The 18,739-nt window shown below is 43.2% G+C and overlaps 1 protein-coding gene across 3 annotated transcripts; it reads left to right on the top strand.

Moving 5' to 3' along the window:
* Window positions 1-827: 827 nt before the first annotated feature.
* Window positions 828-18,555, top strand: LOC119229109 (rho GTPase-activating protein 6-like). Of its 3 annotated transcripts, XM_037489270.2 has the most exons (14): window positions 828-1,158; window positions 9,524-9,683; window positions 10,183-10,254; window positions 11,154-11,401; window positions 11,540-11,735; window positions 11,882-11,937; window positions 12,058-12,208; window positions 12,340-12,488; window positions 13,416-13,595; window positions 14,265-14,362; window positions 14,500-14,759; window positions 15,039-15,113; window positions 15,198-15,263; window positions 17,758-18,555. In XM_037489270.2, the coding sequence occupies exons 1-14, from the start codon at window positions 964-966 to the stop codon at window positions 17,892-17,894; spliced, it is 2,043 nt and encodes a 680-aa protein (XP_037345167.2). In that variant the 5' UTR covers window positions 828-963; the 3' UTR covers window positions 17,895-18,555. The 3 variants fall into 3 exon arrangements, with proteins under 3 accessions (XP_037345167.2, XP_037345162.2, XP_037345166.2); XM_037489265.2 differs by lacking the exon at window positions 17,758-18,555 and having other exon boundaries at window positions 829-1,158; window positions 15,198-17,670; XM_037489269.2 differs by lacking the exons at window positions 828-1,158; window positions 17,758-18,555 and adding an exon at window positions 5,894-5,973 and having other exon boundaries at window positions 15,198-17,669.
* Window positions 18,556-18,739: the final 184 nt, after the last annotated feature.

Below are 18,739 nucleotides of genomic sequence, written 5' to 3' on the forward strand. Positions count from 1 at the left end.
GCGAAATGGCGGAATTGGCGCTGAATGACGAGAGGAATCGGCATCTCGCCTCTGAAGGAGAGTCACGTGCCGCCACTTTGCCGAGTAAATACAGCGATACAATGTTTATTGAGTGCATCGACTTCGGAAGATTGGCTGAGATTACAAAGATAACGTAGGAATGCACAATGTTTTGTCATTTAAACATGAACGGATTAAGTCCAGGACTAATATTGTTTGTAGAGATTAAAAAAAAATATTTAATTGCGTTACATTTACATCCTCTCATAATCACTTGTATCAGTGTTGCAAATAACAAGATTCCCCAAAGCAGCATAATCATATACACAGTTCCCCAGGACAATATGTTTATTTTGTAATATAACTCTTCAGCAGTGGCGGCTGGTGGATTTTTTATTCATTTGGTAGGGCCAGTCATTCAGTTTCAGTAATGATTCAATGGGGGGAAAAAGGTATCAAACACACATTATTACTTTGCAGTTAAATATTTAACATTTATTCCAACAGTTTAACATAATAAGGACATCTTATCTCCTCTAAAAATCTAATTTGTGATGTCTATTGACTTCACAAGGGATAGATTTCCACTGATAAAAAAACACAAATGCTGTAAAGCGGCCATTATATTAAATTAGTGTCCTGTGGGTAGATTACTATTTCGCAGAGGGAAGGACTCACGTGTACGCCTCATGGTTTGTTATTTGGCATGTTCTTTATTAAAATCCTGAACTGAAGTCCTGAGTCAGAGTACGTGGGAGGTGGTGGAGGAGGAGGAGGAGGAGGAGGAGGAGGAGGGGGGATTCCAGGGACTCCACTCCAGGAGAGGATTTCATAATGCGCGGCGCTGGGGCGCTTGCTGGGACCCGTTGGAGCTCCTTCGACCCGTTCGGACTCGCAGATTTGTAGGCGTCTGCTTCCACTCTCGCACTTCTCCCGTCACAAGTTGACCAGCCTCCGGGAGACATGTCCGCTCAGGGCTTGTTGAGCAGCGTTTTCTCGTGCTCGCTGAGCCCCAAAACTCTCTCCAAACGTTGCCTGCGACAGACCAGGAGTTTGGACTCGACGCTGGTGAGACATTACGGGACCGACGCGGAGGGGACATCGTTAAAGGTCGGTGGCCCGGTGGGCTCGAGGCGGCCCGGCGGCTTCACGGTGCAGGTGATTCCAGCTGCTGGATGCGTGGAGCGCATGTGTGACGTCAGTGGTGATTGGGGTTATGCGCGCGTTGTTGGCGTTAAAAAAAGAAGGACTTTAGATGAATGATGCGGATAATGCATTCATGAAGGAATTGTCTAAAAATGGGCCTCAAGGTGACTGACGTCACTTTTTTAAACGCTGTTTTTGGCATCTGCAAAACGTACAAGGTGGTCGAACTTGAGCTCAACGCATGCAGATTCCGGAAGTGACTGGAATTCCCTGAGGATGATGTAGCTAAGGACTTTTTTTTTTACAATTGGACAATTGTTAGGGTTGTTGCACACACTATTGCAAAACTCCATGACAAGTATCTGACAAACAACTTTTCTTTATGTGTAGACAGTTAACACAAAATGACTCATTCCTTTTGATGAAATCATGTCAGCTTGAAGCCTTTGCTTGTGCCAACTTGCTGGAGTTGAAAGAGGTGTGTCTGGAAAAAGTTGTCACAATTGGCCTGACTCAACAAAAAAAAGCTTATTTTCTCACATCATGATAGAAACTTTAAGGTGGGGTACTGGGAAATGAATACATTTTAAAAGTCTGGAAGGTGCTGTGTGGATTTATAGATGTCCTGTGCAGTGAAGCTTTAAGCCCATGGTACACACAGCAAAAGGCCATGTAATGACATATAATATCAGTGTACCAAAATACCAAATCTGTTCAAAGAAGGTGATTAATGTTGGAGGCAGATCTGTGTCAGAAGATATTTAATGTGATGTATAACTTTGGGGAGTGCTTGTGTGCACCATCATGCACAGAGAGCTGCATTAAAGCCTGTTTTTTTTAAGAAGCATTGATCAAATGGTAAAAGTTAGCCTTCACTATTGAAAGTTTGACATATAGTGGCAACATTTTACTACTCATTTCATACAGGGTACTTGTAGAGAGTAGATCTTTACTTCGGTATTGCTATAGCTCCAGCATGCTAGTGAGAAGAACTCCAGCCTTAAGCTGAGGTGCGAGGTGTGAGATCCTTCCTGGGGACTCACATGATCAGGCTGTCAGCTTATACCGACAGTGAGGCAGTGCCTTGCACTCTAAGCGAACCTCACCCCAAGGCCATAATGAAAGTCACATTTTCTGGGTATTCAAATAGCTCACCAGCAGTTCATTCCGGGACCAAACTAAGATACACTTAACATTATTAAAGTCAGCCCGACAATGTTTCTCCCTTTGCACAAAACGCTGATGCACCACCACCCAATAACAGCTTTGCAAGATTCCCCCATATTGAGATGTACTTGTATTTGTCTTGTAACAGACTGTCCAGGCCTCTGGAAATACTTAATGGATTAGTTTCTTTGAATGCCATCCAGTTATTGTGCTTAGCAAAGAGTAAAACACATGGTTATGTACAAGATATACCTGGTGCCACGGGGCCCAAGATTAGTCTATAATTATGGAAATAAATTATTGTAATATGTTTGGTCCTATAGCGTTTCAAGGTATTATATGTCTTGGATGCATATATTTCAATTGGCACAAAGCGATAACCGATGGTAGCTCGACCTTGGCATAAAAACACACACTATTCCCTGTATAAAACGCAGTGTCGGATTGGTATTTTTGATCTACGGTACAAGGGGACCATGTATTTTCCATAGGTGGAACATTGTTGTGCTCCGTTAGCCCTGTACTCACCCGGGGTCTCGGTAGTTTGTGCTGCGATGGAACGCAGAGACATCTGGTTTACATGAAGAAGGCTTCCACTCTTTATTTCTCACAGTAGAGCAGCATGACCTTATCCCTGGCTACGGTCCCTCTGGCACATATTTCTTCCCACAGGAGACGGCCCGTTTGCAACCTAACCTGCTGACTTTACCCAACAGCTCCACAGCATCCACCTTGTGCCTGATTTAGATGGTAAATCGTTGCTTCATGTCAATTTATGATCCATGCTTCTTGTCAAAAAGGTATTCCCAGCCTCATCAGCAAGCCGCCTGCTCTGGACAAAATGATTTTGTCCTCTTGGGAATCCAGCATGTGTCTCAACGCCAGGCAGAACGTGTTGGCATGCGGTGCATTGTATAAAACACTTGTCATGGGTTTAGGACACAGATGTGGTTTAATGAGTCTCGATCATTAGGGATTGTTTTGGTTTTGAGACAGCTACAAAAACAGGAGACAGGCCTCCGTATAATATGCACTCAAGTTGATTGTGTTTCACAAGCAAACTGCATTGATGCCCTGTGTACATGCCAGTGTATTGCACAACAGAACCGATCTTGTTTTGGACCTCTTTCATTGTCAGGATAGATGGCCTGACTGCCCCACTGCAAGTCAGTTATGTTTTAATATCACAGGTGGAGCCCTTCTCTGATCCACATGAGTTACAGTCGTGCATAGGATTCATTTATGCTGATTTTGCGTTTTTCGTTTTGGACATATTTGGGACATGGATAGAAATTACTTGTGAGATTCCCCTTTGTAATGACCTAACTTTAACAATTCAATGTTATTTTCTTTCCAAAGGAGATCTTGCGCGTGGAAAATGGTGATTATAAAAAACAATCCCAGGCGGTATGTGATGTGATATTTGTTAATTTAATAAAAAGCACAAGCCATCAGAGATATTACTTTCTAAGTCACTCTAAATAGAAATATTCAACTATGAAATATGTCTACATTTGATCAGGTACGTCCAAGAAAGCCAGTAATTTGCAGGGACATATAAGGCCTTTAGAGGGAGCCATTCATTATTCTTTTGCAGTGGGGTTCAAATAAGGGAATAGGACAGTGAATAAGGTTTAACAGCACGTGATATATAGTCATGTGTTCACTCACCATGTATAAAGCAAAACTTTAACTTACAATTGTTAGTCTTATGAAATGGACATGTCCATTCATGTTGCTACATGCCGTTTTGCATGTTAATTGGCCATGGCTTTTGACCACATATTTCAAATTCAGAATGTTTAAAAATCTTGCTTAACTAATCAACATGTTACTTGATTATGAATGATAATTCCACATAAAGGATGAAAATTAGCTTTACATGTACATTTGAAATAAGGTGTCACATCATTGGTTCCTTAAATATATTGGCGGGATCATTTGATGATCCAGAGAAAGAAAGGTTGTGCTTTGAACGCCATCGAGGGGAGATGGAACAAACTGAGAACTTCTCTCTGTAACAAAGCAGCTTCAATCTCTTGCGAGGAAATAAGAAAATAAATAAACCTAACCTAGACGAAGTCTGCCAAAAACACTGCGCTTTTTGACATTGGTGACACTGGTGGCTGGCGGCCATTTAGGGTCCTCAGTTGGTGCGACAAGACAGAGCACGAGATGCCAGTTAAGCACAGTCTAACATCCAACCGGTCCTGATAGGAGTCTTATTAGGCAAAGTAAGTGAAAAAACCTGTGCAAGTGGACCATGAATGGATTATATACTCAGTGATGGCAGCAGATTAATGAATAAAACCACACAGAATACCAGAACTATAATGGCAGATGTTCCTCAACAAGGAGAGGGAGTTTCCTCCCTCTGGTTGATGTTTTGGAAATTAAGATACTATACACTATTGATTTCCTCTGTCTGGTTGGAATTTCCTCTTCTATTCGTCTCAGGAGAAGCTTTGAGTGGCTTGAATGAGGTTGTTAGGCATGTTGATGGTAAACAGGAAGCTGCAAATCCAACAGAAACAAACCATTTGGAAGGCGATGTTGGGTGGAGAAATCCTCATTCAATTTAAGGGCTCCTTGGCCTTCCCAAATGGTGAAGCTCAGCAATCAACTCAGCACGAAACGATTCAACGTATAACCTACGATTAATATGTACTAATATGCTAATAGCTTCATATTCTAGAGATTACAGATAGCGGCCTCTGTGTCAATTTTTTAGAGAAGTCCAATCCAAAATATTGTACACGCCTAACTCACCAGATACTGTTATTGAACAGACAAAACTCAACAAATATGAATTAATCCTTCATGTAATTAAATCAGCTCGAATGAAAATCTGGGGCACATGAGAAAACTCTTTGACAGCCGTGACGCTTGGGTGCTTAAATTATCTATAATTTATTGCAAGCAGCTGTGCGAACCCGCAGATGGGATTAAACACACATGCCGTCGACCACAATTTGCTTTTCAATTAGTAGACAAAACATTAATCCAGTTCTTCCTGTCCGTATCTTTGTAAACGACTCTTTCCTTTTGAAAGATTTCCCTCAATGCATTAGTATGCCCACCAGCATGGCATTGGGAGGATTAGCGTCTCATGGTGGTCTGACTTGTTCTCTGTGCTTCTCTTTGCTACTGAAAAGACCAGAGAAAATATCAGTTAGACTCTAATTGAAGCGCCCCTTTCAGCTCTGAGTGTGCAAATCTAAAACGTACTGAAAAGAAACTGGATTTTTTTTTTTTTTAAAGGATATATTTTCTTCTGCATTTTACAAAGTTAAGCACCACAACCTCAGCTGTGCGCTACTCCCGCTCGGCTCGATGAACTATCGCGTTACGTGAGTGCGATGGTTATCTTAACTCGTGCCCGGCAGCGACACCGCATCCCTTTCCGGCCTCTCCCGACCCTCTAATCGGAAGTAAAAGGCTTCTATTCGTCGGTGAATGCGCGCACGTTCCCGGAGTCGCGTGAGCGCGCCGGCGCGTGTTTGGCGTGTTTTCGTTCAGGCTGAAGTCGCGTTCAAGTGGTGGTGCGATAAGTTTAAAGGGCAGGAGGAGGGGGGGGGGGGGACTAGGGAAGGGGGGAGAGACACCTCGACCCTTGGTGCGATGGGGGATCCAACTCTCCAGCGATGGGTCGCTCGTCACGTGAGTACCCGCTGCTGTCAGTTTAAACCGGAGTATGGAGAAATAGTTTAGAAACGTGGAGGAACGGAGACAGGGAGGGAAGCAAAGGTTTGATTCCTCACATTTGAAGTGTGATGTGAATTGGTGTGTTTGTTTTGACAGTGATTCATGTGTCTGGATCGAACCCCTCCCCGAGCAGCTCAGCACACTATTCTCCATCCTCAGTCCTTCTCCCCACTCCTCATACGCAGTGTGTGTCATAACCAATTGTTTCGTTGTCGTTGACGTTATCTTGAAAGCAGAGTTAAAAAAATGTTCCAATATACCTCGGATTACAGCACATTTATGAGTTGATTTGAGTTACTCTGTGGACTCAAGGACGCCTCAATATCATTGTTCTGTTTGTAAATGCCGTATATCACTGTGGAGGGAGAAAAAAAGTATATAAAAAGTTTATAAATAAAAGTGGGTCAGACATATCCAAAAGTCTGCACTGTGCCTCTGCTGCGTGGCTTCCTGAGTACTGAGGAATATTCATCACCTCACTGGATCCACTTGAGCATAATCGAAGTTCTCCATCTGTCTGTATCGTATGAACTACACTGCACGGTTCCTCTCATTGTGTTCCAGTTGGCACTCTTCGAAAGCATTGTGTTACAACGAGGTTTAAAGTTAGCGCACGACCAAATAACTGCGTGCACAGCAGAGTGCACGCAGTTATTTGAAGATAAATTAGGAGTTGATAGATTTCAGGTATGTTGACTTTAATGCTCTCTCTGTTATTCTGTAAGGATGAATGTTGAATACAAATCATATTAGGGTTAGAAAGCACTGACTTTATCACCGAGCATTGTGATCTTCAGCTCACTGCGATAAGAAAATAACGTAATCAGTGACTGTTTGTGTAACAACGAGGAAGAGCTTCCTTCTCCCACTGTAACAGATATAGAAATCCTATTAAAGGTTTTTTTTAAAAGCCATCCACAGCTTAAAATAAAATGTATATATATATATATATCATTTATGATTAATATATAGAAATATGATTTTTTACTCATGCATGTTCTGACAATCATGGTGAAAAGAAATAGTGGATGAATGAGATTTAATATTGTACCAAAGTAACATGGACTCAACGCCTGGAAAGGATGAACTTGAACCGATGATTATGGTTTAATCAGATTGTGCAGCACACACTGTAGGTGTGCCGCGGACATGAAAGAAAATGGAAGGAACTCTGCTAAATGATTAGGCCACCCTTATAAAAAATCTCCTGTGACTCACCTTTTGGCCGTGGAGCAGTGTCTGGGAAGGACTGGGCGACTAATGTATGACGTTTCGCAAAAAAAAAAAAAAAAAAGCACAGTAGAAGGTTTGAGAATGTCACTTTCTCGACAGAGGTGAACTGTGGGAACCCAGCGCACTCGTCACCAGAAAGGGGAAAGGTTTCCACTCCCAGAGAGTCACGCGAGAGGAATGTCTGAACATGAGTAGATAATTGCAAACGTGATAATATGGCAGTGTGGCAGAGATTTGCAACACAAAGATTGACTCACAGTAAAAACCGTCTGTGTTACTTCTTTGTATTCTTGGTTGTAAAAGGTGCCTTCATTTGCATCCTGTGATGAGGTAAAACCAGAGAGAAATCAATTAGGACAGTTAGAATAAAAGAATTGTGACAGTTTCATCCTGTGTGTGCGTGCCTTATACCAACCAGTGTCCAATCTCCCGGCTTGGGTAGATTTCTATTCTATTATTTGAGTTAATTAAAATCCTTAATACAAAGCAGTCGAAGCATAAATCGTTTCCAAATATTAAAAGTTAGAACAAACATTAGTGCAGGGGTTATTAGACACGTCGTAAGTATAGGGTGAGTTTTGTTTTGTTCTTTAGTCTAATGATGAATTCACCATTTTTGAATTTGTGATAGACATTTTAAGCAAAAGTTCACCTTGGACTGCTTTCATACCCAGACCAGAGAGGATGCAAAATATGGTCTTTGCCCAATTAAAAAGCAGCACGACCAATAAAATGTTTGTCCCTTTTTAATATGCATTTAAAAAATTACGATTTGTTACATATTTTGTTATTTTTTACAATTTGGCAGTGCCTGTCTGTTTGCGGTTGTTAATCTGATCCTTTACAGTTAACCTGCTCAGGAAGAGTTTATCCATACAACATGAATCTGGATCAGTGTTGGATCACCATGGCAACCTGACAGGAAAACCCCAGTTAAACTCAAAGATCGCTGAGTGACACACTAACCTCCCTTCCTGATAAAGGCGCCGTGTCTTTAGCTTTAGAGGATATTGTCTTGTGTTCCTATTTAATTTCAAAGGTCACTTGTGAGATAAAACAAATTCTTCCAGCTTGTAAAATGGGAACAATTTACAACTTTGTTTTGCCACAGTATGTTACTGGGACCTCAGTATGAGGTTTCCGATTGTTGGACCAGAAACTTTAGGAACTATGTTACAGTTTATGTGAAATGAGTAATGGAACTGAAATGTAAACGTAATGTATATTATGACAGTACAAACAGAAATATCTGCTGAGTTATATCTTTTACACAAACACCCATTTTCTTTTAGTTGCTATTACAGTATGTGCCCTTCACTAAATCTTAAGTCTTTTTGCAGTTAAGGCGCTATTCTCCCATAATAAAAAAACATCAATTGCTGATTATTCGCCACTTGGTTCCCAAATGCAGCAATGCTGCAGGCCAGTGGCCTCTGTCTTTGTACAGAACGCTTCAGGCCGACTAAACGTCTTACCACGTTTTCTGTACTCTGCCCTACTGTATTGGCGCTAGAAAAAAAGGGGACGCTACTGTCGCACGGCCCCAATTCTCATTTAATGTGCATGAGCCAATTCAGTGTAAGCCTTATCCCGATAATGAGTTACTAAGCCTCTTTGGAACATGGCTCATATGATTGGCTTGACCGTGCTGGATCAAAGCGCTGTAATCTCCAGCATTGAGATGCTCAAAGGTTGAGGCTTTCCGACCAGATTATTGGTACCCTCATTACCACAGTACTGGATCTTCACCATGTCCTCGCAATGTTTACTAAGAAAGTGGGTTTATTTTCATGAAAATGTTTTAAAATTTACATTGACAACAAATGATCCTTTAATTTGGTGGATACCACGAGCAGTTTGATGCACTTTATTGAGCGGTGCAGGCACATAATTCAGATGAGGCATTTAACATTCAGGAGCGTGTGATATAACGTTTGCATTATTAATAAGCAATGTGCTTGCTACTTGTAAAATAGGATCATTTACATCAACTGTGCACTTGCTCCTTGCTCTGATAGAACATGCATGAGAGGGTTTACCAGCCTCGACAACTCGACAGTCCTTAGCTTCTACGATCAGAAAATGAAGAGTCCGAATACGTTACTCAAAAAGTACCGCACAGTGCTGCACGCTAACATCAAGCAGTTCATATCATTCAAACCTTTTTGTCGGTTTTTGTCACTTTGTCAGTTCGTACAAAAGGATAAAGGATGAGTGTGGGAGGTGACAGCTATGGTACACGTATCTGACGTGTGCGTTTGTGTCTCCTCAGGGTGACTTCACCTGGAACAGCGTATCAGGACGTAACGTTGGCCTGAGGCCCGTCCCTCTGCAAAGCCTCTCGGAGTTGGAGAGGGTCCGTCTCCAGGACGTGGCCTTCAGACGATTGCTCCGCAATGGGGACCCGGGCTGCCAGATCACAATCCCTAAATGTATTTCAAACACGATCACACCCATAGTCCCCAATCCCTATTCATCCAGCTGCTGTTCTGTCAAGAGCCACATGTCTGCTGTAGCACATGCAGACTAGATCAATGACAGAAAGTGTTTTTCTCTCTGTTTGTTTCACATGAGAAGATGTGTTTCCTTTTTGTGCTCCCTATATGCCGCAAAGCATTCCTGCAGCTAATGACGTATGCAATTGCGGACCAATGTTTTTTTTTTTTTTTAAACTAGGCTATTTATTCACGATATAGTCCCTCTGGTTGTGTTATATTCTACACGTTGTTCACACATAACACAAACTACAACGTCAAAACAAATCGTGTTTTTGAAATGTATGACATCATTGTATATGCTAAAGTGGTGCTAAAGTGGCGTACGTCTGTAAGGGTTATACATTCAGGATGTCATGTCAAGTGTAGCGAGCTGGAGCATATTAACTTTAGTGTATTTTCTTCTTCTTTTTTTTTTTTTTTTTTTACTTTTCAGATGGCTACAAGCACAAGAAGTTACTGAGGCGGAAGTTAGATTCATTATCTAAAGAGAGGAGTAAGGACAAAGGTATTGTGGGATATAAAGCATACACTCCATACTGTAAGGGAACCGCAGTGCTCCCCATTGCAAATGGCATTTAGATAAGAATATCAAACGCACACTTAGTTATATTATTGTTAGTCTTTCCAAACCAGTGAACATAAACAGCTGTTTTTAGGTCTGTGGGAGAACAAGTGAGTCCTGTCAGTTTATTACCCTCCAGTTTCTAATCTAGAAGGCCTAGCCCCCCCCCCCAAGACGACGCACTCTCTGATCCCTTTAGCTGGAGCGGTATTGACTCACTGGAGCGGACATGTGATCCGAATCTACAGTACGGTAGAGAAGTCTCACGGGGAGCTGTGATCTTCCGCCCCCGCACCGCCCCGCCCCGCCCCGCCGCAACAATCTGGCAGCAAAGGGATGTTTTCTGTCAGCCGGGGCAGTCGAGGGAAATAACAAAAACAATCTTAAGTGGCTCGCTCATTCATTACAGCCCGTCCTCCAGCAGGGCCGGCCCCCTCTTTCCTCCTCGCCCCCTTCTGTTTACAGAGGCACTTCAGAAGGTATGCGCTCTGCGACTCTGAATACTGAGCGTGGACTGCAGACTGCAGGCTTTTTTTTTCTTCTTACTTTCATATTCATTTTGACGAGCATCGAGGTAGTTGTTGCTCAAACATTTCTATTGGATTTCCACCCCTCGAATGTGGCGACAATCAAACATAATACACGGCAGCACTTAAAAAGGCAAAAGTTTGAATGTAAAGAATGATAAGATAAGTTACTTGTGCTTTGGGCAGAAAACCCGAGCTCCAAAGGTTAACATATATAACAACATGACTGACACGTCTTTTATCTGACTCAACATCTCCCAGTGGACTCGGAGCCAACAAGATGAACTTTAAGTCTGCCCTTTTCCCCTCGCACAGAGACGGTGCCCCGGGCGTTCGGCATACCTCTGTCGCAGGTCATATCCAACGACCGCACACACAAGCAGCGGCAGGATCCCCCGCGGGAGGAGCACGGCGAGCTGATGCTGTCCTTCCTCAACTTCAACTACAGCTTCCGAAGGGGCAACAAGGAGCTCTCCAGCAGCAGCTCGTCCCTCAGCTCCACTTCGGAGACCCCCGGCGAGTCCCCCGCGCTCGACGCAGCCGCCCCGCGGACGCGCAGGCGGGTAAGGCGTCCTCCGCCCCCCGCAAAGCCGGCGAATCTGTCACATTTGTCAGGGGATTTGTGACTTTTTTTTTTGGGGTGGCACTACACTTGTATCGCCCATTAAAAAGTGTACGGTTGTCGCCCATCTGCTCGACAGGGTGGAGTATCCGTGGACTGCATCACTGACCTCGACGATAACCAGTCTCGGCTCCTGGAGGCCCTTCAGCTCTCTCTGCCGGCGGAGGCGGCCGGCAGCAGGGAGAAGCGACGTGACAAAAAGCTCAGCCTTAACCCCATTTACAGGCAGGTGCCCAGGGTGGTGGATCTGTGCTGCCGGCACCTGGAAAAATACGGTACACATTATTCAGAAGTTGAACGTTAACACAACGTTGCGTAGTGCATGATGTAGAAAATAGCTACTGCCTCTGGAAGAAATCATAGAAGAAGTATGTAATGCACATTATTGGCACAAGGTGATTGTCGTCATCTTTGCCCACAGGCCTGCAGACGGTTGGAATCTTCCGGGTTGGAAGTTCCAAGAAGAGGGCGCGACAGGTACAATGATGGCAATACAATGATGGCAATACAATGATGGCAATACAATTGATTTAGATCAAAATGTGTCAACTATGGGCAAGAGTGTTTCCGTAATGATTGTCCAACTGTTTCCTCCAGCTCCGCAAGGATTTTGACAGGGGCTGGGAGGTGCATTTGGATGAGGATCAAAGCGTCCACGATGTAGCTGCGTTGCTTAAAGAGTTCCTCAGAGACATGCCTGACCCGCTGCTAACAAGAGAACTCTACACGGCATTCATCAACACAATGTGTGAGGAGCACACGTGTGCGCACAAGCTCCCCCCCCCCCCCCCCCCCGCCCCCCAAATAACAGCAGTGTGGTAGAGGTCCCAGTTGTGTGGCTGTTCTTTTTCATCAATGTTTTTTTTTTCTTCTCTGCAGTGCTGGAGGATTCGGACCAAGACAGCGCCATCCAGCTCCTCATATTTCTGCTTCCCCCCTGTAACAGCGACACGCTGCAGCGCCTCCTCTGCCTGTTGTCCACAGTGGCCGCGCACGCTGACGACACCTTCACAAAGGACGGAGAGAGGGTAAGGAAATTGCTCAAACCCGGTTTAATGGTTCGTTTCTTAGGGTTTTTTTTTTTTTTGTTAATGTATTTTACGTACTCAAGACACAAGAGGATTGGAATGTTTCTGAATTCAGTAACACAGACTCCTGCAGCCTCTCATTTAAAGGACATTGGTGCCAAAGCGCGGCGCGTTATGCTTGAATGAAGCACAACTAACAAAAAACAACACTGCAGCTGTGCTTCTACATACATTTCACTGTTCCATCATCACTCTCCCCAAAATTGTAGTAGTGTAAGTTATGTGCAACCGCTCGTTTAAAAAGCTAATTACAATATTTGTACCAACAGGAAAAAAAACCCAATTCCCTGCTGCCATGAGTCATATTAATTTGTTTCTTTTTAATACTAAACTTCACAGTGGCGTTGAATTTTCTCCCACGGATCTAAAACCAGCTTGTTCTTGGCATCGCTCCCTCGAGCATACATGCTGTCACAGAGAACCAGTGGTCTGCCTGGTCTCTATGAACAAAAGAAGAGCCAGCCTCATTGGTGGTGGCAGGGCCTGTTTTTATGTGCACATACCCAACATTTCAAGGATGACGATGAGGGTCGAAAGACCCTTGAATCCATGATTGAAGTACTCTGTGTAAAAGGTTTGGCACATGTGCAGATTGGAAGAAGATAAAGCTTCACAGAAAATACATTTTGAATATGTCAGGGGTCAAATATACAGTATGTGAGATATTTATTTGTATTAGTTTTGTTTCAACATGAAAAATCAGGGTACAAATTGAAGATATTTTAATCAAAGCAGTATGTAGAAGAGATGCTGGAATACTTTCTTTCCTGAAACATGTGACTTCCATCATAACAAAACACGTATGTCACACTTGTTTGTCATGTGTGACTGTTCATACAAATCACTTCTGCCCTCCGTTTTGTTTAGATCACAGGAAACAAGATGACATCACTCAATCTGGCAACCATCTTTGGACCCAACCTCTTGCACATGCAAAAAAACTCCGACAAAGAGTTTGCCGTCCAGAGCTTTGCCCGCGCGGAGGAGAGCTCAGCCGTCATCAGCGTGGTCCAACGGATGATCAACACATGTGATAAGCTTTTTATGGTGAGCCATCCTTACTGCAAAACAAAATCCGAAAAGAGCTCAAGACAGCCCTGGGCCTAATCAAATGTTCTCCAGGCATTTGTCAGAGCTTAAGTAAATGTAAACATCAGCTTTCTGCGCTCTTATGGCCTTCTGTAAAACAGAGCGGAGTGAAACACACCGAGCCGCATGGAAGGAGGTTTAGTGGATTTTCTTCTTAGTGCGTGGGAAATAAGATGCCTCACTGAATAAGGCAATAACTGGCTTTCCGGCCTCCTGTTTGGTTTCATAGACAGGGACGAGATCTTCATCGGCGTTATCGTGTCTGCTTTTTACCAGAAAATTCATTTCCGATGTACTTAGTTGAAGAGTCTGAAAATGATCTTTTAACGGCGCCAAAGGACAAAAAAAAAGCCCAACACACATTTGCTCTGGGTCGTTAGTTCCGCCTTCATTGTTTTTTACTTCATACAATACAAACATGATGTCTCTTCAACTTCATTTTTTTTTTTTTAAATCTGCTGTGATACAATAATGCTTTCATGTGTATCTAGTACAGATTACAACATTCAGCGTTGTGTACACTCATGATAAATAGTCAATCATCTTTTTTGGGTTCAATAGAGCGGTTTATAACAGTGAAACGCGTCCGATGAATATTCCAGTTTTTAAAATGTAGGACTCTCCTAGGTTCCTGCTGACATTCAGAACGAGGTGCTCATGAGTGTGCAAGAAACCGATCCCGATGTCGTGGATTACTTGCTGCGAAAGAAGGCCTCTCAGGACTCGTGAGTGTTTTGTGCTCTTTGCGTTGTTGTTGTTGTTTTTTTTTGTGGTCTGTGCCTCTCTCCCCTCCGAGCCTCCAAATCATTGAGATGATGCTTGGGGTGATGATGACATTGCGCGTTCCCCCCCGTTTCCGCAGTGAGCCGGGCCTCCTCAGTGCAGGGGATCCCTTCTCCCCGACTGAGAGATGCGTATCCAATGACTCCATCGAAGCATCTAGTGGAGAGGTGTCTCCGTACGATAACAACTCTCCTGTCCTGTCCGATCGACTGCTGTGTAAATACCCTGAAGATAGCAGTCTCTCCGAAAGGCACCCCAGACTTTCTGGGCAGTACAAACTCAGCAGCTGTAGTAAAGACGGATCCGGCAGCACTTCTCCTACACTTTCTACGGATAAAGGTGAACCACAATTTTTGCAAAATGTACTTTATTGCTTAGGATTGCTTAATGTTGCGGAAAAATAGCGTTTCTTGCTAATATATATATACAGTATATGTGATATAAAGTTATCACTTATGTAAATGTGGTGGATGTGTGACACATGCAAAAAAACAACGCAGACGTAAAATGTACATTCAAAATAGCTGGGCTCCGAAAAAAGAAGAATTTAATGATTAGATGTATAGTAGAAAGCAAATGATTGAAACCGCTATTGTGACCATTTTCTGTTAATATCAGAGGCCTCAACTGACGATTTCTGGGACACCTGGCATGAACTATTCAGCAAGGACTTTACCGGCCATCACGTTACTGGTATTCAAATATTTTGTACATGTTGGTGCAGATGGTTGCTAACTATGTAAAGGATGCTGGATGTTAATGAATGGTTTCCCTCAGGCTCCCTCGGAGACGTGTCGGAATGCGAGTCGGATGGATCTTCAGAGGGGCTGAGCGGTCACCAAGGTAACAACAAGCTGCCTGTCAGACAATCACAGACCCCAGTGGGCGTAATGGGAATCAGGCCACACCCCCCAGTGACTCGCAGCAGCAGTGGTCCTCACAACCAGAGAGGACAGAGACAACCCACATCATTACCTCAGGGGTTGAGCAGCCAATCGGCGGTCCTCAGCTCGGACAGCCGAGCGGAAAAGACAAGGCCGCCGGCGTGTGCATCAATTAAGGTCAGAGCGGACGGCGCGTCTCGACCTCGCTGCTCGGGACAGCTGAGGGAGACGCACATGTCTCAGTCCACGCCCTCCCTCTTCTCTTATCAGAGCGACACCCAAACCCCGCAGCGGCACCAGCGAAGCCCCGTCCCCCAGGCTGTAGTTAGCGCAGACGCCTCGGGGCCTGGACCACAGAAGCGCCCTGGTACGCCGAACTGGCAGACAGAGAGGTGGCATATATGGAATATACTGTCAAAAGAAAATGCAGACGCTCTGCCCGAGACGTTGGTTTGACGCACCTTGTGACTGTGGTAAACAATGTGGTCGGTCTCCTGCCACAGCAGCAGCTGCCGAAATGCCGCTGTTTGTCAGTATATGCAGTAGGAGGTAATGTGGGGTTTTTTCAGGAGCATGTGTAAGTGTTTATATATTCATATTGATGTGTGTTATCATTACGTAAATTATACTTTCTTGTGAATAATTGAAGTTTGAGTTGCCGCCATAAACGCAGAGATTATTTGAAATACAATCATGAAAATCTTCTATTTTCACCTGACATAATGTCATATTTAGACTTGAAAGGTATTCATTTGAAACCATGAATGTTCTTAAGCTGAATGTAACTATATCAATTTTGCCTATATTGTCATATTGCTTTAAATGTGTACCATATAAAGTACCATGGCTTATTTTAACATTTAGTTTTATTATCAAATCCAATTATAAACTACTTGTAGAAATGCTGCAGAATTAGCATTTGAGATTCTGTATATCTTCCAAAGTTTTGACACAAAGTCTACATGTGTAAAGTTGGCTGCATGAAGTTTATTTCTGTGGTAGGGCATGAGACAATCTTATTGTAACATAATGGGATAAGTGATTGCAAAGTGGTGGAGGCCAGGACATACATGTTATGTACCAATTTGTCTAATATACTTTGGAATTCAGTGAGGCCATCTCCTCCCTTCAGGGTTAGTTTTTGTAATCTTTTTGCCCATTGCCATGTAATTACCCATATCATTTAAGCTGATCTCAAATCGTCCACAGTCACAAGTAACAAATATAATCAACAATGTAGGAAAGGATGTAAAGGTAATTAGGTGCATATTGAATTCCTATAACAACTGTGTTTTCTGGTGAATGGGAACAAAAGAATTTGACCTTTTCACATAGAATCTAAAATAGAAATGTTCAAGCCAATGTTTACTCACGTAAAACCACATTTTTACAATCAAACACTTGAAATAATGAAGGCACTTGCAAACGTTCTTCTGGCGTCAAGTCATAAAACATTGAAACAATTACCTGAAATGGCCACAGGAGGGAAGTATGACACCAGGAAATGTTTTTCAATTTCCTTTTGCTTCCCAAATTGTAATCGTGTGCAATGTGTGTACGCAGTGGGTTTTAATGACTCATTGCACACTTTAAAGCTATTGATTCAGTTTCTTTCTTAGTAGGCGCTATGATAGGGATGTTGGGGATTCCATGTGTTATGGATGATTGCTTTCTACGTAAAGATCTTTTACTCTTGTCTTCTATGGCCGTCACTAGTGAGTTACCTTTTCTTTTATCAACAATAACCCTGCTCTACACGAATAAAGACGATAACAATAACATTTAACATTGGGTAAACATTTTATACTACTGGAATTGCCAGAAGTGCCCACATAAGTGTGCAATTATGCAGGAAATGACTACTATTGAAATCTGGCACAGATTGCAAGTGGCGTATAACAATCTGAGAAGGCCGTTTTGAGGATACGACAGTATGCTTATTTGCCCTAAAGTGTTGGAAACGATTGAATTCAAGTCATTGCGTTTATACATTTGTGTTTTAAACCAAGTTTACTCCCAATCCGTTTTCACAATAATCATGCCCCTCCTTGATAATAAACACTTCTCTTGTTAAGAAAAGCTTTGGAGATTTTCCTCAGCAACGAGGCACGTGGCTAAACCTCCTTGGCCCTGTCTGGCTGCACATGTGTGCGCCAAGCTGCATTTGGCCGGCACACAATCCCGTTGTGACCGAGGAGACAGAACGGGCCGTCTGGTTGTGTTTTACAGAATACGTGACGGTTACTTGCCCCCTCTGCATCTGCACTGCAAATGTTGCAGTTTGCATTCACTATAACCACTGAAAGTAGCGCACACCAACAGGCTGATCATTCAGCAAAGAAACAGCCCGGAGATGATTATTCCCTTTTTTATCCCTCCCTTCATTTTTGACCTGCCTCACGAAAGAAAAACAATCAAGATCAAAGATTTAATTTCACATCTTATCTTTGCAGCGATTGGAGGACGTGAAGTAGATCCTTTGGCGGAAGGGCAGCAACTGTTCCCGACAGGGGGTCCATCCTGTCTGAGTCCGCTCGCTGGCATCGGGAGCAGCTGCAGGGAGGACAGAGGAAGGTCACAACTAAAGTGAGGCTGAGTGTCCAGAAGCTAATGGAGCGCTGGCCCCTGGAGTTCCAAGGTTGAGATGGATACACGAATCTCTGTAAAGGACAAAATAGAGCTGCGTTAGAGCTCATTTAGCTGTTGGTTTGAAAGCCTCAGTCTATTTCCGGCAACTCTGAGCTCCTTAATATCCTGATCTGATGAACACTGTCTGTATTTGCCTTGTTAAAAATAAAAAAAAATTGCTCCATTCAATCCAAATTTTAGATTTCCAAAAGCTTAGACAATAAGCCATTGTACGCTGATTAATGCTGCTGGAAATGTGCATCCAAGGCCCATAGCCGTAGTCGAAGGACAGCATATCGATAATGAGTGGACACAATGGCCATGGAAGAATTTCAGAAAGAAGAAGAAGAAGTTTTACATACCGAGTGTTTCACTGATGAGACAAGTTTAAGTTGGTGCCGTTTTCGACCATATTTATATTCCGAGCATCCCGTATCTTCTATTCGTCGGAGGGTGAACTACTTGATTGCCAGATTTTCTAGCATTTTAATTGGATTTCAAAACAAATGAATTAATTCATATCTGTTTGCAGACTTAGACCAGTAAACGGAGGAATATTTTCTCTCTACTTTGCAAAATCGACAGTCTACTCCAATTCGGATGAATTTGATCATTTTTTTGGTGTGGGGGGAGGGGGGGGGGGTGGGAACATATCGTCCCCAAACATGTTGGATTTGTTCATTTCGATGTTTGTGCTCAACTGATCGGTATGCAAGAAGGCTATGAAACAGAGTATGTCATTGTGCTGTCCTTATTACACCGTGGCTTTTAGTGCTCATGCTGCCAGCCGTGTGTGCCCCTTCTCTC

The sequence above is a fragment of the Pungitius pungitius genome, chromosome 10, assembly GCF_949316345.1.
Source record: "Pungitius pungitius chromosome 10, fPunPun2.1, whole genome shotgun sequence".
NCBI lineage: Eukaryota > Metazoa > Chordata > Actinopteri > Perciformes > Gasterosteidae > Pungitius > Pungitius pungitius.